Below are 22,766 nucleotides of genomic sequence, written 5' to 3' on the forward strand. Positions count from 1 at the left end.
TTGTGTGAGGTATAAATATCTGTTTATATAAATGTATTCCACCAATAGTAGGGTCAATATATAATAGTGGGACTTTTTGTAACATAGTTGACAGGTATCGCAGTTGACATTTTTTGCTGTTGTCAGGCCTAAAATCGACATGGCCGCCTATAACCAAACACCACATGGCATTTTTACAGAAAGATTCTTCTAAAATATCATATATACAATTGAGTAAAATTGAAATTGAAAGTTATTTATAAAGATATTGTAGTAAACCTGTTGACATGCAATAAATCCACACTTGACTCACACACTACTTTATATTAAATAAGAAAGCCTTGGAGTCTTGCCTGTCTTTTCTTCAGGAGGAAATGACATCATGTGGAGCAGGTCATGTGATCTGGAATTAACACACTTCCTTGAGAGGCGTTTTTGTAATGGGTAACTTAGTGGAAAATGATTTCTCAGACACAGATACAATTTGTTATTTTCCATATAAAATTTGATATATTGCCAGAAATAGAGAAATATCTGTCATGATTATATCAAGTTAATAATTAAAAAAACAATCAAAACAATTTTTGAATAAATTAATTTTATTATTGTTAGTTTAATTGACATTTTAGTGATATACAGTAATTGTTTATTAATAAATGATTGTTTCCACAATAAATAACTATAGAATTCGTAAAGATGTGATCATAATGAACACAAAAAACTTTTCTTTTTTTACTTTTAATAAAACTATATGCAAGATGTACCCCATGGACCTCAAAAGTCCTTCAATTATATATTAACCCAGTAATAATTTAAATTTGTAAAAATATAAATTGGCAAGTAAAAGACCACACATTATTTTAACACAATTACTCATTTTGCGCAGTTAAAATAGAAATGATTTAAATTTCGTCTCTAGTGGTACATTGTTTTTCCTGCATTGGTCTTCATAAACAAATCATTTTTAAGAATTATCTCTTCCATAAATCTTGAGTAAAATCGTTTTCCTTTGAAAGTCCCTCAGAGAAGTGGCGCACTCTGTGCAGTGCTGCGGGTTAACAGAGGCGAGGCCGTCTGCGCCATTCCGCTGAGTGGAAACCTCCGCTGGCTCAACGTCCCGGACCCTTCAACATCTGGACGTCTACGGCAGAGGTCAGAAAATAGCCGCCTGCTCCAGCAGACAGCGGAGAGATGCTCGGACTCACGGAAATGACAAACGGGTAAGTGATAAGTTTTAACGTGTTTCCCGAAAACACACATTTGCCTGAAAAGTTGGGAAGTTGACAGTTAGTCGCTGGAGAGGAAAAAAAAATCGCAGCCCCGCTCTGATCTGTTCTGTCTGGACTGGAAAACTTTAAACTAGCCTGGAAAAAAACATTTAAATCTCTATCTTACCTTTTATTTATACACAAAAGCTCATATGAATCCGAAAAATGTTTTTAATCACGGTAAGTTGAAGTTTATCAGCTGCACTAACAATTCATTTGTCTGTTCAGCTACAATCTCAACTTGGTCATTTTAAGCTAGCTCCCCCCGCGAGTTAATGAGGGACGCTATTAACTGCAGCTAATGTACTTTAGTGCACAATAATCATCTTTTAGCAGTGTTGGGCTATTTAAGAGATGCATGTTGAGGTAAAAACACTTTGGAGGTAAAATGGCAGATATTCTGGATGGAGACTGGGTTCAAAAGCTTCTTTACAGTGAATTATTTTAGTTATTTGTTTTTTTATATTGCACTTGTTATTCTGGCTTCTGAAACAGCCCATATGACTAACAGTATAACCAGCACGTCTCGAAATAACGTAATCTTGCTGCAACACCCCTAATTTAGCGTACTGATGTAGCATTAAAGTCAAATATGTGTCAGGTAGTGACAGCAAATTTAAATACTTTAAGCACTGCAGTTTAGGCAGATAATATCATTAAGCATTTCAGCTGAAAATAGAGAATGTATATTCATGTGATACTTGAATCTTTTTTGTAGAACACCTTCTTATGCACTGCCCGCTTCCAGACATTAGTGTAAACTACATTTATTACCTGAGGAGGGAGGATGTCTTGTTTACATGACACTGCACAAATCAGGCTGTTTACAGAAGCACGGATTGATAAGATTCTAAATCTCCAGAGACGGAGGTGATGTAACTGTGTCAGCCTGTGGTCACACCTTAGACAGTAATGCCAGACTGACAGTTTAGCAGCGAGAAAGACGTTTTATAGAAGGAGCCAGGATGTTCCTCTTTTCTGCAGCTCAACCGCCTCCCTGCCCAGGAATGTCCACATAAAGTCACTGGACAGTAGTTACTGCTTTCCAAACCACTTCCTGACCATCTATTCCCAGAGGACCACTGTTCAGAGCTGCATTTTTTTCCACCAGTGTGAATGCTACTGGGTGCACTGCAGACTTAATTATGACCTGGGATGAATCTGGCTTTTATAAAGCACGCTGGACACTAAAAGCTGTAAGAGGGCGAGTCTTTTAAGAGGCTGACGATTGTTGCATTCCCAGTGCATTACATTTTTATCTGATCTCACACCGTGTTGATACAACCAGAGCTTAGAAGAATGTCTCAGTCTCCAGTGTGGACTTGTCCTTGTTTGGAAGCAGTGAACTTGTGTGATGTAGGATTTAACTGTGGGTGTACTAACTGGATGCATGCGGTGTGAAGAAATGTGACTGCAACTCACGTGTATTGCAGCGTATTTATACTGTGTTGCATGATAGCCTTTAGACAAGGGATAAAATGATTACAATGGAAGTGCAGTTCCTTCAACATAGCTGTTTTAATAATAATTCATAGTCAAGATCCGAAAAAATTCCACCAAACATTACATTACATCGCAGACTTAAAAAAATTACAGCAGTACAGTAGAAAATTATGGATGAATAAGGTCATATTATGGATAAGGAGCACTGACATATGTATTAATGTGCATCTTCAAAAGGTAAAACTAAGCAGAAATTTGTCTCTCTTGTCAATCTTGTTCAATACCAGATGATTATATCAGTTATACCATGTGTCACTATTAGCATGTCTAAACGAAGACATACATTTTATATGTATTTTTTAGCAATATGTTGCTTCCAAAGATGGCGTTGTAACTGTTGTACCGCTTTAAAGTCTTCAGCACCTTGCATCAATGGCAGTAAACTTGCATTAAAAGACTGATAATCCACTTAGTGTGTTTTCTTGCTTACGCTGGCCTACACTGCTGTAAAATTTGAAGTAAGTTAGATTTTTTTCTTAAAAACAGAGGTTCGGAAGGATTACCTCTACAATGTCTGTAAGAAACACTGACCCTCTCTTGACACTGAGTTTTATCCTCATAGTAAATACTGTCCAGACTGTCTTTGTTTCAAAACAGTGGACTGTTACACATTTTCTGTTCTTTGGGCTATGTGCTTAAGCTACTGAGGGGCACTGCATTAATTTATTTTAGCGTGCTTCAGGTTAATATTTTATTTTTTCAATGTAATCACCTGATATTTTGATGTATTGAAGAGCTCCCAATGGAAATTAAGCCTAATTATTCTAGAAGGGCACTCAGAGAGCCCAGTCCTCTGTCAGGCCCAGAACCTTTTTCTTGTCATATTTTTTATGGGTTCTTTCTTTTGGCCAATAGTTTTGTGTAATCTCGCTGACAGACATATAAACAGACAAACAGGCAGATAAATGGCACTAAAACACATAACTCGTCCTCGACTTTTGTCTAGGCATAAGAAATCTAAATAATACTGCATCTAAAAATCTAAAAAAAATATGTTACACCTGTGCATTTATATATGACTTCCCATTATTTTTAGAACACTGACATGCACCTGTCCCTTCACGTGATGTAAAATCTTTCCCTCACATCTCTTTCCCTAGGTGGAGACCTCACTAATGATACAAAAGTAGGCTAAAATACAGTTAAACTAAGCATGTTTTTGGACTGTGGGAGGAAGCCAGAGCACCTGGTGAGATCCTTGACTGAGCCTGACTTTTGTTTTACCAGCATATAAAACTTTTTCCAACTCTGCTGGTTAATTTTTGTTTGTTGTGGGAACTTTAGCCTGGCATTTCTGTCGAATGCCTCTAAGGTTTTTAAGTCTCCTCTTGATCGTTAACAGTGCAACATGTCCATCTAAATCCTAGAGAGCATTCTTGACTTGTTTTGCAGTCATAGAGGGTTTCTTTCTCCACTTATCCTCAAGACTTCAGTTTCTCTGTACTCAACTATTGATTTTCTGCAAACCAACTCTCTTTGACATGTTTGATAGATTTTTCTTCTTTTGAGCCGCCTTCTTCACTTGCACAGTCACCTCTTTACTCCCCGTGTTGACAAACGGCTCCATCTCAACCTAAATGGCAACTTTCAACTCCCAGCCACCCGAGACACATGTGAGCTCCTTTGTGCCTGAACTAATGCTGAAACAAGATGCAGCTGCCTTCAAAACATTCAGTAACCAACTTTAGATCTCTGTTAACTATTTCATAAAATACACATATCTCTTGCATAGTTGTTTTTGAAAATTACAAAATCCTACTGAAATTAAAGCTGAAACTTTGTACACAACAAAATTTACAACTGTCCAAAAATTAGAGCCTGTATTGTAGTATGTAGTGTGTATTTCTTAAAAAACAAACAAACAAACAAAAAAAACTGATAGATAATTGGCTGACCAATACAGAAGGAAGTATGTGACAATAGTATGTGCAAAGTTCCCAATGCCTACAGAAGTTCCCTTAGTGGTAGAGTGTGTTTTTATATGTGTGTATACAGGGGCCTTGAAGTAGTTATGTCATACACTTTTATTTTAGGACATCTCTATTATTTTTCTCCCAGATATATGACCAGAAATATGTGTCCACCAAAGTTGCCTTACCCTTCCAGTTAACAGTGGAGAGGAGAGCTATACATGAATACTTGTTAGTATGCCTGCAGTGTGTAAACAACAAACAAAATGTGCAAATTTTAAGCTTTCAAGAAATCATCTGTGCGTAATCCTGGTTAGCAGCAGCTTCAGTCTGTTTTCAGGTTGTTACGTTGTTTCATTAATATAAAAATTGCAATTGGCTCTTTCTACGATGCAGATTTTTTTGCACTCTTTCTTGAGACAAAGTTGTGTTTTGTATATGAAGGCACAACCATGACATACAATATAACATGTACTCAGTGGCAGTCAGTGTGGCTGGTGACCTTTTTGATGGAAGCTGGAGAGAAACGCTTGAAGGAGCTCCTGTATATGTATTATCCTTCAAAATGTAATACCATTTCACACCTCAAGAGGGAATTGTGAGTCACTGCAGCACCAGTTGGCCATCAGTCCACCATTATTATCTAGAAAAAAAATACCTACATACAGATTTCATGAAACCTGAACACTGTTTGATCAATACACAAGCTAAGTGCAACAGACTGCATTTTATCTGCAGCAAAACAGCCACAGTGAAAACCATGTACCAATGCCATTTGTAATGTAATATTTTTGTCATGATTTGTGTTGTCATTAGCCACATTAAAGATCCATCTTTACTTGTCCCAACAAGGTCAATACGCCTGGTTTGTTTGCTTGCAGCAATTCTTATTTGTCTTTAATTGTTACTCACTGTAGCCTGTTGAGATAAAAGAGATATTATGAGACAAGACAGATTCCTGTGCTAGCTCCAGTATCTCTCTTCAACACAATACATAGATGTCATTGAGATAATGTCAGGATGTTATTTTTTTTTACATTCTGTTGATAATTTATTTCATTTTTGAATGTTTTCCAGGCCTCCGATGGTGAAAATCCTTTTTTTTCTTTTGCAACATATCCATATTTATGTGTGCCAGAAGACATCATGAGCAAAATTGTCAGTAAGCGCCATGGCTGAGCATTTCTACCTTTAAACTGCAGTGTAACAATCACAGAACGCAGGGGCAAGAGGATAGAGACAGAGACTTCATTAATCCAGTCATTCTTAAGCAAGCAGTGGTCCAGAGTGACACCTAAGCCATTTAAAGCCAGAAAGAGATTACATTGATGGGGAAAAAACATTACATTTGTAGCTTTGATCCACATGAAAAAGTTTTTAGGGTTTATCCAATGATTGGAAAGGGACTTTAAACTAAAATACTGACATATAGCTTCTTTACCATGACAGGTCTATGAGAATTACTTCATTATTGTTTCAGTCTGGTCATTGACAGCTCCTCACACATCCTTCTTCCCCTTTTCCACACCCGCTTCAACTCCCTGAAGTAACCCCCCCCCTGCCTCCACACCCCCTGCCTCCATCCTGATGAAGAGTCTGATAGCCAACAGCCTAACCCACACACACACACACACACACACGACTCAAAGTGTGTTTGCTGGTTTTTACGTCTCCACCATCTGTTACAAACAGATACAGTACTGGCACATCTGTGGACACAGACATTCACACACACACCACAGCAAACAGGAAGTGATGTGGCCATGCAGACTGTGATAAAAGCAGTAGGAGTGTTTGCAAGGACAGCAAAGGGAACTTTAGCAACAACTGAAATATCCTCACTACAGTTTGATACAACATTGGTAAGATGAGTTTATTTTATTGCTATCCCAATTTTCATTGCGAGCAGCTAAGCTTCATTACCTGCTTCATGTAGGATGCACAAATCATATTGTTGTGTGGTTTTTAGAGCTGTGCACGCTTTTGGTGTCCTGCATCAGCATACAATGTTTGTGACTGCTTCCTCTTATTCATGTGGGTGGTGGCAAGATTACAATTGAATTTAGTAATAAATAGTTTCTATGTAAATAGGATTAATTAAACAGCAGCAAGGTAACTAAATGAAAACAATAGATGGTGAATGAAACTTAACACAACTTGGAAGTGATGAATTAATGTTCAGTTGTCTTCTGTCAGTTTTAAATTTGCTAAATATGTCGATGGTTTATGTGCTCAACAAATAGTATTATCACAGTCACCATAATATTAGTGAACATTTTAATCTTTACCGTGTTGTAGGTTGGCTTCATGGTTGGTTTTCAGTCTGGAGGTTAGACGTTACTGTTGATCGGATAGCTGTAAGACCAGTGTTGTCCACACAGTGGCAGTGCAGTCATGGCAGAGAGCGTGGAGGGCTTGTGGAAAATGTCCTCTCAGTTTCTCAGCTGGGCCAGAGTGAGTGTGTGATGATGAGGAGTCAGTGTGTGTATTTTTAACAAGACAGCTTTCTCAGCATATTTCTACCAGATTAAGACCTTGGCAGCGAGCAGCTTCAACCCAAAACACGCTTTTAAATTCTACAGTTGTCGTTGTCCAGTATGACTTTGCTTAACTTTAAAAGGCAGCAGCTGCTTTTATTAACTTTTCAATGTCATATTTTTTTATGTATTTAAGTTTTAAAGGAAAATTTTACAAATTGACGGAATAGTACAAAGTGGGAGGTGGGGGGCAGAAAGAGAAGACTGAAACGCTGTGATTTATTGTGCATATTATGGCACACTGAGACATGTCATCCTTCTGCAGCTGTTGCATGATGTGAAGTTGAAGTTCAACATTCACATTCTGCACTTTTGTTTGCGCGTGTGTGCGTGCATGTGTGCGTGTGTGTGTGTGTGTGTGTGCGTGCGTGCGTGCGTGCGTGCGTGCGTGCGTGCGTGCGTGTGTGTGTGTGCGTGTGTGTGTGAGACAGTGAGTGTCAAAGCTATGTGGAATGCTGAACAGGTCAAGGCAAGCTGCTGAGAGTGAATCTGCATGGTGCAAAGTGTTCATTGGGCACATCTGTACATATTAAGGAGATACACAGTTTCTGATTTCACCCATTTAACTTCATCAAATCTTAGCAGCACTGCAATATCAGTAATGGTGGGTTTAGGCACTAACTGAAGGATATACACCGTAAAGAAAGCAAATAGCACTTATGAAAGTAGTGATGGTATTGTTTTTAGAGTTGGCATTGTCTAAGCGGCAGTGATAGTTTAAAACTATTCTTTGTAAATTTTACAAATGCTCAGGCAAGAAAGATCACGTTAACAGAGGGCTGTACTCTGAGAAAAGCTTTACACACAGCTTAGGCTACAGTTTACAGTTCAGTTTCACACTAAATGCCAACCTCTATTTACATCTGTTTCTTCTTTGGCTGCTTATTGATTTTACTTGTTGGTTTTTACATTGTCTGACCAATCCCATCCCTGCTGTGATGATGCCACAGCTCGGTGTTTTTAATTAAGCACGTCAGAGAAGCAGCTTTCACCTACATCCCAAATTGTGCGTCAGTTGTGTTTTGTGTCTGTCAGAGAGGAGCGCTTGTTCCCACGTTCCCACCGTGATGAATTATTCATGAATTGACATTTTACTTCTTCTCAATAATGTGTTGTTTCTGCTGGGAGATATTTTCAGTAAAGGAGCTGAAGTCAAATTGCGTATGATTGAAAGCTGAAAATGGTACTGCTCAGGAAGGCTCTTTCTTCCACTGTTGGTCCTCACCTGGCCTGCAGGCTTGCTAGCTGATCATAGTTGTTTCAATCCAAACATTTGGACAAAAGATTATTGTCTGTGTGTTTCTAAACCTAGTGATAATTAGGCTCTGATCTCAAATGACCTCCTTGGAATTCTACTACACGATAGAACTAACAGCCTGCCATTGTATGTTTGCATATTATATGAGCGTGAAAAAGGACAATAGCCCTTCTTCTTCTCTTCAGTTGTTAGTTTTCTGTCCTGGCTATCTCATGTTTTTGTCTTAAACAGAGGATTGAGCCATAGAGAAGTAGGAGGCAAATAGAGACGGCAGGGGCAAAGGCCAGAAAGGGCAATGAGTCTCTCCTCTTCTGTCTCCTTTCTTCTGATTCATTACCCCTCTACCTGCTGCCGGAGGGGGAGGAGGAGCAAGAAATAGTTGATAGGTGTGCAGGCTGTGAGACCACACCTCTGTACATGTCCTTCCTCAAGGGTGTGAGCCCCGGAGGTGTGTTTAAGAGAGAGAACGAGAGCGGCACGAGACTTAACGTTTTTATTTGGAGCAGACATCAACACACACACTTTCTTTGGAGTATTCCCATTATTGTGGACAAAGTGTTTAGCAGACAAGAAGTAGGAAGGAAAGAAGGGAGAGAGAGAAAGAGAGAGAGAGGCAAAGGGGGAGATGAACTCTTTGAGGCTGAAAGAGTTGTCAAACTCTGACTTGTACAGACGAAGACAGGAGAGACCAGACAGCTATGGCAGCCTGGCGAGGGACAGCTTCAGGTGAGTCTACCTTTGTGAAGCTTTCAGTTTTCTGTCAGCGTAATGATGAGGCTGAATTTGAGAAATGTTGATTCAGCTAACTGCTCATGCTGGTATTTTACTTCCATTGCATTGTATGTAATTTCGATGTTATTTTGAAATGTGATTCCCATTTATACCAGACAGTGTACACTTTATAACAGTATTTGGTCTGTGCAGCACAAGAAAACATCGTACCTGTTTTGGCCTTCTATGGAAATAGCCCACGGAAATATAGCGCCACAATTAAACTTCATGGTGCGATAAGGTACCGCAGAAGAATTAAGATATTAACAATAACCATTATAGGCTCATAAAACTTAATTTTCTTTTTATTGCTTGTAGAGGTGTTTGGTCAGCTCTGATTTGTTGCTCCAGTTCTAAATTCTTTTAGAGTTTATTCTCAGGCTGCAAATATTGACTTTTTAATGTCGTGTCTTTTGGCCTTTTACTTTAGCTTGGTTGTCATTAGTTTCATTATCATTAACTAAAGCTAATTTATGTATTATGTAATAAATAAGTTTAGCTTGGTGTTGCTACAGAAACTTGACCTTTTCAAAGAAGCTTTGAACAAAGGTCCCTACCCTTATGTAGTGTGTTGACAAGGATAGATAAGGTGAGATGTAGCTGAGTATTTGATAAGTAAATACTGCAGCTGATGGTTGAATTCCTATGAGTCGTGTGAATAGCAGCATGAGAGTACAACTTGTGCGGACTTTTGCAGTATTGGTTTCACAATATGATAACATGAATCAGTAGGATATTCATTTTTTGTGAAGGACCTCACTCTTGCCGCACCTCTCTCTCTCTTCCTGTGTGTGTGTGTTTGTGTGTGTGTGTGTGTGTGTGTGTGATGCTGAAGTGGTTAGAGGAATGTAGTAATGTGAGGAATGTGGATAGAAAGAGGGAGCTCTCTCTTTAGAGGTGTCCCACAGTCAAAGTACAAACACTTCATTTCTTGCTCTGTAGCCTCCCCCCCTTCCAAGGCAATGCAACATAGTTCATACATCAGGAAGTCTAACACAATGATGTGCAATTGCTGCATTGGTTGATATCCTAAGCCCCATATTTGCAGTACTAAATGAAAATACAAGAGAAATACAAGAAAATATTTGCTAGGTCACTAATGTTGAGCAAGCAAATATTTCACATTTATATTTACTGTCACAAACTTGCTTTTTGGGAAAAATAGCCTCCCTGAACTAAGTGTAAATGTTAGTATGAATACAGGGGTTAATGACTTTAAATTGTAATTGTCATTATTGTCATTATGAAAATTCTGATTGAGTAGTATTTGAATGAGCACAGAGATACCCCATCCATCCATTAGCTATACATGTTTTACCCTGTACAGGGTCAGGATGGGCCTGAAACCGATCCCACGCTGTGAAAAAATAACATTTTCAACATTTTTTAACTAACTTTATTGATCAATTTACTATTATTTTACAGATTTTTTTCTTTTTTGTTAAATTAGAACAACTGGTAAACATTTACATGTTAACAATAACAAAACTGAACTGCAAAATCAGTATTTTTATGAACGGTCATTCGTTAACAATATTTCACTGTAAAGTTACTCTATTTTTACTGTACTTTGATTAGAAAAAAATATTTATTATACAGTCTCTGCTATTATTTAAAAGAATTATTAGACATATTTAGGAATAAAATTAACTATGCATATGGGAGAGAAACTGTCATAGAGGGAAAATATTTTAGATTAGAGTAGATAGAGTATTAAAGGGATCTAAATTAAGGAAATCATGGCAGTCGTATTGACAAAGACAATATATAGTGATTTAGTCCACTTAAGACAAAAGCTTGCCTGTAGAAAAATAAGAATTCACTTCTGCTGTGTGGGACTTTGTCAGTTTTAAACACAATGATGCCAATCACGAGTACTTTTTGTTTGCAATGTTTTACCATCCATACAGCATCTCCTGATAGCATTGCATAATTTACCTACATGAAAAGTCGGTACAAAACACAGTATTAAAGCTACACCTGGCAACCTTTCATATGCATAAGGAGATTAGATAAGCAATATTTTTTATCTAACATCAGCTTTTCCTGGAAATTCCAAAGAAAGACATGTTCAAGTTCAGTCGCGTTTTACCATGAAAACAGCTGCAGTATAAAAGCACTGATAAAACACACAACAAAAGATGCACAACCTGCTTTTTCTTCAGTAAAAATAAATAAATAAATGGTTTAATCAATCAGTTTAAGCATTATAGGGATATGTTAGGATTTTTAAATAATCCATGTAAGAACAAGATGTTGCCTGTAACATTACAGCAAAGAGGAAATTATGTGACGTGTTAGTATTTTTCTTGGCGTTGTATGTTTTTCCTGTCCTGGGCTGTTAGCCGGGACTTGATAGTGCAGATCAAAATGTCCCTTCAGACCTAAATTTCAAAACAAAGCAAATGTTCGTCACAAATTATGTTTGCACAGTCTCTGAATCAGTGTGTCACACAGTTTTTTGTATTTCTGTGTGTGTTTCTGTGTGTAGGTTAGTGTGCACACATTTAATGCTTTGCTAAGGGGAGAAAAATTGCCCAAGCAGCCCTCATGTCCGTGTTGCTATGGTTGCTGTTGACACAGTGAGTGTGGGTGTGTGACCGAGGTGTGTTTGATTTTTTCTCTGGCCTGAGTCTGCTTATCTTGCACCAGCTGAGAGAAGTCAGGATTGTTGCTTGGGTCTACAGTTGGGTGCCTCTAACCTCTGCAGATAACTTTCTGGTTTCCCAGGCTTAGTCTTTAAATCATAGGGATCCTGAATATTTAACAGCCTAATGCATCCTTAATAGACAGAAAACAAAAATCATTATAAAAAACATATATCACTAGTTGAGGTTTAAGGGATTTCTGGAAAATCTAATCAAATCCAAATTTAACACCGGAAACCAACCAGTTATTTCAAAGTCCTAAAGTGAATGGATGTTTAACAGCAGTACAGGCTTATGGAAAGTTTTTGTGTCAAGAAGATAAGACTTGATAAAGTCTACATGGCTTTAGTTGGAAAAAAAAACTTGCCTGGTTCAGGAAGTCAGCACTATATAGTTTTCATTGGAAAAATCTCTTTTCTAATCAGCTATCATTTGTTTTCATTATTGAAGTTTTTAAATATTAAGGTTGCAAAAGTTCCATGACCTTTTAGTTTAATCTCAACATCTTTTCACTAAAGAGCTTTTTCAGACTTAGAAATGTCAAGAACAAATGTGTCACTGTGTGTTATTCCTCTAAAACTTCCTGGCAGCTGGAGCTAAAACCAGCCCAGTTTATTGCAACAGTATACTGTATTTCCTACCTCTTTGTCTTTGGTATGGGCGACCTGACCTATGACCCCTCCAGTGACTTTTAATGACCCCATAAGGAAGTCCCAGTATCCTATCCTGCTGAGGGAACATGCCAGAGACATTTAGTCCAGTGCTGACAGTTGCTGTAGCCATTTTTAAGCTCCGGTTGACGTTCATATCAACACTCACATTCTCTCTCTATCTGTCTGTCTCTCTCGGACATTAAAAACCTTTACTGGTTTCTAATATCTGCTTATTCCTTTATCTGAATGTTAGAATTTTATTGCTCAACCAACTGGGGAGAAAATTGTGTCACAAGCCTATTTGCAGCCATCGTGTTGGTAGGAGTGCAGTGAGGACTACCTTAAGAATGTTCCAGACAAAATGTAATGCTGGCATCAGACTACATTTTACCCAGTAACTGTCCAGTCTGACATATACGAGGAAAAAATGAGCATCGGGCAGTTTGTTGCTTTATCCTGTGGGGTATCACACAACACTGCACAGTCTAGTCAGTGTCCTAGATGCCTAGTGTGGCTGATTTTCTCATATTTTCTGGTCTTGGGTGGCAGCGTAATGTTCAGATGGTCCATGTTGAAAGGCACAATTTTTTAGCAGTTTGATCCTCTCATATGACTGAACGTGGTCATTACCAGCCATGACCAGCGATCTTTCACCTTGTGAATCTGTCTGTGTGTGTGTGTCTGTGTGTGCCATTATGGCCAGATGTCAGGCCTGTTACAGTGGGGACTACCACAAATCTATTTTTTGTACTTATACAGGTGTTAATACTGTATGTCTGTCCGTATGTGGCGTCACGGTTGTTTCACTACTTTGCACAATACTGTCATGAAACTTTTAGTCGAGATTAAAATGAAGTCCTAGTTTGAAGATGGGTGTGGTCCAACCCATGACTGTGGAGTACTCTCATAATAATACAGTAATGGCTACACAGTCAGTATGGTGTGGAACATCAACATGTTGATGGGTGTTGTGGTTGGTGTGATCCCATCCCAAGATGGTGTCTAGTTTTGAGTAATGACCCAGTCTGTACTAATGTGAAGTCACTTACTTAAGTGGTCTCAAAATACAAACTGAAGCCTAAATATGACAAATGAGACCTCAAGCTTTAGCAAGGGCCCTTTCAATATTGTTAAACTGTATTATTTAAAGTTATATTTCTCCTTCTCTTTAGCGTGGTTTCACCATGGTAAGAAAATTCCCAAGGTGCACATTAACAATGCGCATTGTCATGCCAGTCAGGACACCGGTGAACTGACTTGGTGCATTTTAAGGGTGTAACACTCTGCAGTGGCTGTAATCAGGAGGAGAGTTTCCTGTCGAGTATCCACCCTCTGTCCATTGTACCCCAGTCACTCAGCACTGGTGGCCAGTGGCTGAGAGTCCCCCAGCGGAGCCTGTGACTTTATTGCAGACAATGTTCTGTTTTGAAAAGGCTCTGGAGGCTTTAAATGGTGCCTGCAAATATGTTTGGCTCATTATGTCATTCATTTAGGTATCCAGGCTGTTTAGATAGTGTCTTCAAAGTGAGTACAGTAAGAGTGAGTGTCAGAAGCCTTTCCCGTCTTGCAGTGTTGTTCATGACTACTTTGAAGAGTCTTTGAAGAGCCTGGGAATATGATGCTTTTAAAAAGAATTAGAATTAACAAACAAATCCAAATGTTGCCAAATTGGCAGCAAAAAAAAAGGAATTTTAATAGCAAGTGTTAGTAAAAGACTTTGCATGTTTTATGCAGTTTGATTTGGTATCCTCATTCAGTTTAGGTAGAGTTAGCCTCTACTATGTATACAAACTCTTTCACACACACACACACACACATACGCACTCAGATACAAAACAGCAGCTGCCAGCACCTAGTTTGGAGATGAGGCTCCACTGGGTGTCTATTTGTAGAATGGAGTCATGTAGAAGACTGCTTTACTGAAGTACTGAGACATGTTTCAGCTGAACACACACACACACACACACACACACACACACACACACACACACACACACACACACACACACACACACACACAGGTTTAGAACATTTTGGTATTCATTCTTTAAACGTTCATCACTCATCCTTTAGTTTTTCAGGATTAGCCCAGTGGCTATTTTCCAATGAAGTGTCAAACATGTTTGTTTCACTGAAGTGTATTTCCGGATCTGGCCTGGTGTTGTTTTGATGGTTTGGGAAGTGGTCATTAATTTAAGATGCCAGTTGAGTTCAACCACATAAAGAGTGGGTTTAAAGGAATGCCTAGGCTTAGACCAATGTGGGATTTTTGAAGGATTATTAACATATTTATAATTGTAGCTCTAGATAGCTTCAGGTTATGTTTTAAAATGATATTCAAACTGTTTATAGACTCAACTGAAAACAAGTCATACCATGTTTCCCAATATCTCTGCAGTTTGAATCCTATCAAAGTCATTTATAAGCAGTCCATAAATAATCACATCCGTTAGCCAATGTGTGCACACTGTGGTGATCAAAGCCAAACATGACAGTTGTCACATTTCATCAATATTGTTTTGAATGTCCCGCTTTGTAGATCGTTGCACAACATTGGATCTGCAAACAAAGACTGATCCTTGTGGATGACGGTGAAGCAGAGAGAACATGGCTACAATCTAAACCAGCTTTGCTACAATTCTGCATTTAATTAGTTCAGTTTCAAGATTCAGGTTTTTGCAGTCAGTGTCAGTCGCATGCCTCATGTCAAAGGGATGACACAGAGTAGACAATATCTAGCTTCATCTCTGGCCCCTGTATGTTTGTCCAAACATGCTGCTGCTTGGTTTCTTACTCTAGTGTGTTTATTCAATGATGTCAAACATGAAATGAAATAAACAGTAATTTGTTATGTGTTCTGTTCCTGTTATATTGGAGTTATCTAACTCCTTAAGAGTCTCCGCTTTGCTGTACAACATTCCCTCGTTGCGCAGTACTAAGCTGGAGCCACGTTGTTGTATCGGCCAGAAAGCTGAGAGTTCCAGCTGTTTAACACAGACACAAAGAAAGATTAATAGCATGGGGAGATATTAGCCAAAGGCCGTATATATTAGGGATACAAGAACATTTCAAAACTACAGCAAAGGTCTGTGTGTGTGTTTTTGTGTGTGGATGGGTGTGTGCCATGACACAGTGACCTCTGTCTGGACAGGCGTCAGGGTGGGCTATTTAATTTGAGTAACCTGCCCAAGAATAGACAGCGAATGTGACAGGAGGAGAGGCTGAGTGTGTGTGTGTGTGTGTGTGTGTGTGTGTGTGTGTGTGTGTGTGTGTGTGTATGTGTGTGTGTGTGTGTGTGTGTGTGTGTGAGAGAGAGAGAGAGAGAGAGAGAGAGAGGGAGGAAAAAGAGAAAGAGTTGATGAGGGAATGAGAGAAAGGGGGAGTGTGTCCATGAGAGAGGGTGTGTGTGAGAGAGAGAGAGTGGGAGAGTACTCCCAGGGCAGTCTGATCAGTGCTTCATTCTGCTTCTTCCAATGTGGAATACAGCCCTCACTGCTTTCCTGGAAAGTGAACTATCGCAGAGGACTTTTATTGGAGTATAAAGACTTTTTGTGGCGGTTACATCGGGTGCTTTGTATTAACTTTCGTGGTAAATTTAAACTGCTGAGTATGGAGATGAACGGTCGTGCCCTGCCGCCATCAATACCAGAGGATGGCGAAGCCCCTGACCATGTTCTTCATGGAGAAATAAATGGCTACCACCAGAGGCTTCGGAGTGGTGATGGGGGAGAGGCTGAGGTCCCCGTGTCCAAGTCCCAGAGACGGAAGAGTGACGTCAAAGTCTATAAGGAGTTTTGCGATTTCTATGCTCGCTTGTAAGTAAAGGAATGTTTAAAGGACAGAAACAAAGTCACTGTGTTGTGGACCAAGATGAAGGTTTGCCTTCAAAAATGACAATATGTTATTATTATAACTTTCACATACGAGATGTCTCACCAGGGAAATTCTGTCAGTGTGGTGTGAAAAGATTTTGCTCAGCAGCCTGTAAAACGTGTAGTATAACCCAACTCATCTTTTTGAAAGAAAAAGGATAGAACTAGTATGTCTTTAGATGTTTATATTAAATTATAATATGATGGTTTAAGTGTTGTTTCAAAGCCTACATCACTCCTTGGGACAGAAGCCCTGTTTCACTTTTTATCCTCATACAAAAACTCTTAAAAAGCACAAAACCCAACTTTAGTATCTCTGGGGGAGTATCACAGAGCACAGATCAGCACAGGAGTTATGAGTGAATTCCTTGTATTGCTGTCATGGCTGTCTTTAGATTTTCCATATAATTACATTGCTATCTTATATTAAGAATATAGATTTTGGTATCTGACAAGCCACTTTGACTGAAGACAGTGCTGGAAAAATAGTATTACAGAGGAACTGTCTGTTAAGGAATTTGGTCTGCCCGTTCACTGGCATGGCATTAATGTTTAAACTCTGAGCTTACTGCGATGTTACAGAATGTGAAGAATTCTGATATACGTGAAGCTGGGTGTTCCATCCAGTTTGATCTACTTAAGCTGCCTTAGGTGCCATGTTTGTGCAGGGATAGCTATGAGCACTACAGGAGGGAGCACACAGGAAGGGCTATTTTTGTGCCAAGGGGGGACTTGTTATGCAAAGTAGAGTATGCCAACTGGCATTCCAAGTATGTGTGCTTGAGGGACTGGAAGGCTAAATATACATATTTTATTTCTGACTAATCTGGGTTCATCATAGGCTGTACTAAAGCATGTTCGTGGGGTCACCTACAGGTTTCTGAGGGGACGTTTTGAAGCCTGACATTGGTGAGCAGTCAGCAGACAGAGGGAGACTATTTAGTCTTAGGTGAAAGTGTTTGAGGTCAAGTAGAGCAAACAAGCAACAGCAATAACTGGGTGACTACAGGATGAGATTATAATGTGTGAGTCCTGTCAGTAATGGAAAATATTAAAGCCCCTTTGTGCGGGGATAAAGACTTGGTTTTCAGCCGGTTTTATACACAGATGTATAACCTGGTAATGTTCATCGATGTGATTGAATTTGGTCATTGTGAAAGTTTTAGACTCTAGTAGAGCTTTGAGTCTTGTGACAGCAATCAGCAAATTTAAGTCTCAATTCTCCACTGCATTGTCAGAACAATCCAAATGATTTGAATTTATGAATTGTGAAAGGCAGCATAAAAACATGAAGATGTGTTAGGAAAATTTTTGTCATGGAAGGTTTCTTTTAATGCCTATATACTTACTGACCTTTCTCAGTGTCTAAACACGAAGAACAATGTAACTGTGGTGCAAAAGAGAAGAACTAAAGACAAACGGAGACCAGAGAAGGCAGAGTGGAGGAACAGAAGGTATTCATAACACAAGTGATAGTCTGCTTTCATTCGCTGACAGCCAGACTCCTTTTATAGTCACAGACCAGCACGGTGGGGTTAACAGGATAGTCTCTGGTCTTTTTGGTAATGACATTTTCTTTTTTTTCAACAAGCAGAATTTTTTTTTCAAAAAGTGTGTCAGTAACCTCATAAACCACTATACACTCACAAGTAGAGGTCCCTGAACAGATATATCCATTTTGCTTCATTATTATAGCAGAAACTAGTTATATGATTTGATGAAATTTATGTTTGTACAAAAATATCAAAACCAGCTTTAAACTGAGGATATATTTACTTAAGTAAGGGAGAGTGGCATGTTATTTGAGGAGTCTGCATGGTGCAAGGGAGAAAAGCATTTGGTCACCTCCTCTTAATTATAAGAAACACATTTGATGGATTAAGCCCTTCTTGCACTACACTATTTTGTTCAGCCTCTTCTAGAGAGGGAGTTAACAGTGATAATGACTGGGAGAAATGTATTGAGTATAATCTAGAAAACCTATTTTGTTTTACTTCTCCAACTGTGCAGAGGCTTGTCTTTCACTCATGCTGGGTGCTAGAGGCAGATAGGAGGGTGGAAATGCCTAAGGGATGTATCACTTCCTCCCACAAATCCTTTGGACAGGGCAGGGCTCTCAGTGTGTTTGATAGCAGCCCAGACAGGGTATATAAAACAGTAGGTATTTGACAAGCTTGTGAGGAGAAGAAACATCTTGTTTCAATGTGATCATTTTTAAGGGATATCCAAGTTCGCCTTTGAATTTTTATGTAGCGCTGTTGCTTAAACAATTCCCTTAGAACTGAGAAGTGCATTGTTGATAAGAAGAGGAAAAGAAGTGCGTCTGGAAGTTGTTGAAGTTCTTGATGACTGTTATGTTGATTTAGTGAAGTTTAAATGAGCAGATGGCATCACTCTGTAAAAATCTGGCATGGCCTTGAAAGTGTGTATGTGTGTTGCCTAGATACACCGTGGTATTCTGACCTTTACAACAAAGCAGAGACACCAGGACTGTCCCACCATTCTCTCCTACGTGCTCTTTTCCCCTATTAACAGATGTTTCTGCTATATGATTTACTTCCAGTTAGTGTCAGGTCTTAAGACATAAGCTATTTATTAATTATGATGTTTCCGTTTTAGTGTTGGCCACTTATGCCTAGTTTGGAACATGAATGAAGTCCAAGGTTCAGCCTGACAATGAATCTGATATATGGGGCTGAGAAGATGCAGTATGGCGATATACTGTTTTTTATCAGACAATAGAGAAGTATTTACTGGTACAGATATATCCCTGATGTTCATCCCTAAATAGGAGAAGTCTCACTCTTGTTCCCACTTTTGCTTGTGAGTTTAAGTCTTAAACACATCCATTTGAGAATAAAATTCTGCTGGTGGTTAATACATACTGGACTAATCAGCCAGCTTTGAGCATTGTTTAGGTGATAGCATGACTTACTCTGTCTTGGAATCCCAAACCTTGTCAACAACTATAAAACCTAGGTGTTGTAAACAAAAACTGTCCGGTGTACAGCTCAGCAGATGCGTTGCACATTTTTCACAATAGAATTGTTCAGTTTGGGAGACTATGCAGTTTGTATGTTAGTCATGTTTTTCTGTTTTCTTAATCATAACGTGGGACTTTTTAGAGTATAACCACAAGTAAAAAAATATTTTTTTCAATGTCATTTGTAGCATTATGTGCTCGAAGGCAGTAAAAAAGGGCTTTTTGTGAAGCACTGTGGAACATTTTTGGGTGTGCCACATTTAGTGCTGCTGGTTCTGGCATGGGTATTTTCAGTTAATAAAATGTTAGCCAAGGGCCCAGCCCCACTGATATATTACAGTTATGTTTTGCACTGAGGCAGTAAAGCATTTCTGATTATCTAATAAAAGTGCAGTATTACCTTCACATGCCATACCAGTTTCATGTCTCAGGTTTTTCTCCTTAAACAGTTATCAAACTACCTTTTTTTTTTTTTTTTTTTTTTTGTTATATGATTGACTTATGTCTGTGTGAGTGGATTGATGAAAATAACTTCAGTTTGTCTCCCAAAAGACAACATGTAGGTCTCCCAGTTCACCGATCCCCACAACCTATTAAACAGAGTCAAAATAAACGTGCAATCAAGTGTGTGTGTGTGTGTGTGTGTGTGTGCGCGCATGTGTGTGGGGCCTGATAACCTCTTACATCACGTTTTTCCCACTTACTTTCTCGTTTTACTGAGTACGTCTTCCAGTTGTTATGATGGGGAATATGTGATGAAAGATTTTACTTGGGTGTGTCCTGACATGACCCTGGTTAGTGCCATGGCCACTGTATTATATTGTCTGTTCTTTGTGATTTATTGACATTTAAAAAACAAATTCCTTACACATGTACAACCAGTGCTTAGAAACAGTCAAATTAGATATATTGCATTTCTGATTTAGTTGACAAGCTATCATTTCAGTTACTTAGTAATACATGAGAATACCACAAGTACCTTCACATATCAAAAGACTTCGAAACAATATATGTCAAAAATGTCATTAAACATCTCTCTAATGCCTCAGTTCTGTGAAAATTACATCAGGATATCATCTGGCTGTTTCTTTGCTAGGTATATGGCAGGTTTAATTGAGTTTCAGCCACCAAAACAGTAAATAAATTACACACATACAATGTAATATAGTATGATCAGACTCAACATACTGTGCACTATAATAAATACTATAATGCTATCTCAAAGTGCTACATGTATATCTTAAATGTAGCACTTTGTGATTTTGCCTAAATGAAAGGTGCATTACAAGTAAAATGTATTATTATTATTATTATTATTATTATTATTATTATTATTATTATTATTATTATTATGTATTCAGATTCTGATCGAAACCCACAGCTTTATACATTAGTTATATTTGCTTTATTATTGTGCTGATTATGATTCATTAATAGATTTTTTTTTACTTGTGTACATTTTTTGTGATTTATTTATTTTCATATCTGAATGTTTTTTGATTACTCCAGCAAAATTTGACCCTGATTGTGTTTTTTTCTTTTCAGCAACATGGCCAATGCACTGGCCAATGCCATGTGTGAGCGCTGCAAGAGTGGCTTTGCCCCAGCAGAGAAGATAGTGAACAGTAACGGAGAACTTTACCATGAGCAGTGCTTTGTGTGTGCCCAGTGTTTCCAGCAGTTCCCGGAGGGACTCTTCTATGAGGTAACACGCTGTCCTTTAGTAATCCAATAAAAGATGGAGTAACTGGCAGGTGTAAGTACGCCTAGAGGGCGATGGATTATAATGAACACCTGTATTGCAAATGATTTGGACTTTATATACTATACCAGTCAAAAGTCTGGCCACACCTTCTCATTCACTGTTTTTTATTTATTATTTTTATCATCTATTTAAAATCAATCAATAAATACTTGTTTGAAGCTATTTAAAATTCTCATAATTGCATCAGAATATTAAGCTGTAAATATTTTTATGTGTTTGAAATTATGTATGTTCCTGCTCATCCCCTAAACAAAGATTTCAAATACATGGGGCAGTTACGATAAATGAAGAATGGTGAGCTCAGCCTTAATGCAGTATTGAATTATTAGAAGCCCTCTTCCAGTAAACTGTGGCCCCACAGAAAGTGATGGTCTTTGTGTTTGTCAGTTTATCTCATAAACTGTGTCTCCATAGCTTTAATCAATATAAACATCAAAGGCAAGGACACTGCATCAACCTTTATTCTCTACTGTGTTTGTTGCTTTAAATAGTAAACTAAACAGTACCCACGACAGTGCTGGAGCAGAAGTAGCCTGTTAATACATGAGGGAAAGCTTCCAGTACAGTGGGAGTCTATAGATTTAAAGTGGATAGAAAGCTCTACAGCTGCATTTGCAATGATTTTAAGATCCAACCTCTAAATACTCTGACAACATTAAAGTGAGGAGAGAATTTTTTTATCCTTAATGAAAAAAGTCAGTGTTTTTGAAGGTATTTAGTTTTAATAGCTAAATGCCTTAATTGCCATCTTGTCTGTTTGTAAGCCTAATTTATTTATTATTTATTAGATGGTAAGACTTTCAAAAGTAATGCAACTTGAAATGGCTTAAAAATGAACAGTGGTTGTTCTAAAGGGAATAACTTATATGGTTATGTAAAGACTTTATATCAAATTAAAAATGAAAACCGAGACCTGTTGATAGTCATATGTGCCGAAATAGGAAAGAGAAATTCTACAGTATCAGTTTTTGATGTACTCAACACGTATGCAAAGAACAGCCACAACATAAAAACCACTAGCAGGTGATATGAAGGACATGCATCATCATCCTAAGGTGGTTAATTGTTGTGGCTGAATGGTGTATTATGTTAAGAAATGCTCTGGTATAGCAATCATGAAGCCAGAATGCACTGTTAGCAGGGGTATAGCAGTGTGTATACTGTACAACAGGCGAGCATCATACGGGGACTTGTGAGTTAGGACGTGATTTAGATATTTAGTGTCTTACCTGTATGTATGTCAGTGGTATGTCAGTTCTCAAAGAACAAGCCAATAAAGTCACTACTTCAGTGTCAAAATATACATTTAGGTTCTAATACAACCTGGAGGGATCATTAAACAGTCCTTTGCTTTTCCCCTTTATTTCCTCCCTATCTCCTTTACTTTAAGAACATCCTTGTTGTCACCAGACTGTCTGATTCTCTGTCACATCTGTTCCTTGTTTTTCAGTCCTAAGTTGATGTGACAGATCAAACCGGTTTATCCCCAAGTGTCCCTCCTGGCGTTCACAGAGTAACAAAATAGGCAGCAATCTTTGTGTCAGATGGTAGTGCTACAATGAAATTATTTTGTTTCATCACAGAGCTCCATAGAGTGAGTTACATTTTAACTAGGTAGC

The 22,766-nt window shown here is 38.4% G+C and overlaps 1 protein-coding gene across 5 annotated transcripts in view; it reads left to right on the top strand.

The window, feature by feature from the left end:
- The first annotated feature begins 1,039 nt into the window (after positions 1-1,039).
- Positions 1,040-22,766, top strand: part of LOC111575387 (LIM and senescent cell antigen-like-containing domain protein 1) — a 30,189-nt gene continuing 8,462 nt past the window's right edge. The window contains exons 1-2 of one of the 5 annotated variants that reach the window (XM_023280462.3): positions 1,040-1,199; positions 20,928-21,087. In XM_023280462.3, coding sequence (XP_023136230.1) covers positions 1,171-1,199; positions 20,928-21,087 — 189 coding nt within the window. In that variant the 5' untranslated portion in view covers positions 1,040-1,170. Of the gene's footprint in view, positions 1,200-8,946; positions 9,182-15,885; positions 16,343-20,927; positions 21,088-22,766 lie in introns of those variants that run through there. The other 4 variants (XM_023280461.3, XM_023280459.3, XM_023280458.3 and 1 more) reach the window with 4 other exon arrangements.

This window comes from Amphiprion ocellaris, chromosome 11, assembly GCF_022539595.1.
Source record: "Amphiprion ocellaris isolate individual 3 ecotype Okinawa chromosome 11, ASM2253959v1, whole genome shotgun sequence".
In the NCBI taxonomy this organism is placed as follows: domain Eukaryota; kingdom Metazoa; phylum Chordata; class Actinopteri; family Pomacentridae; genus Amphiprion; species Amphiprion ocellaris.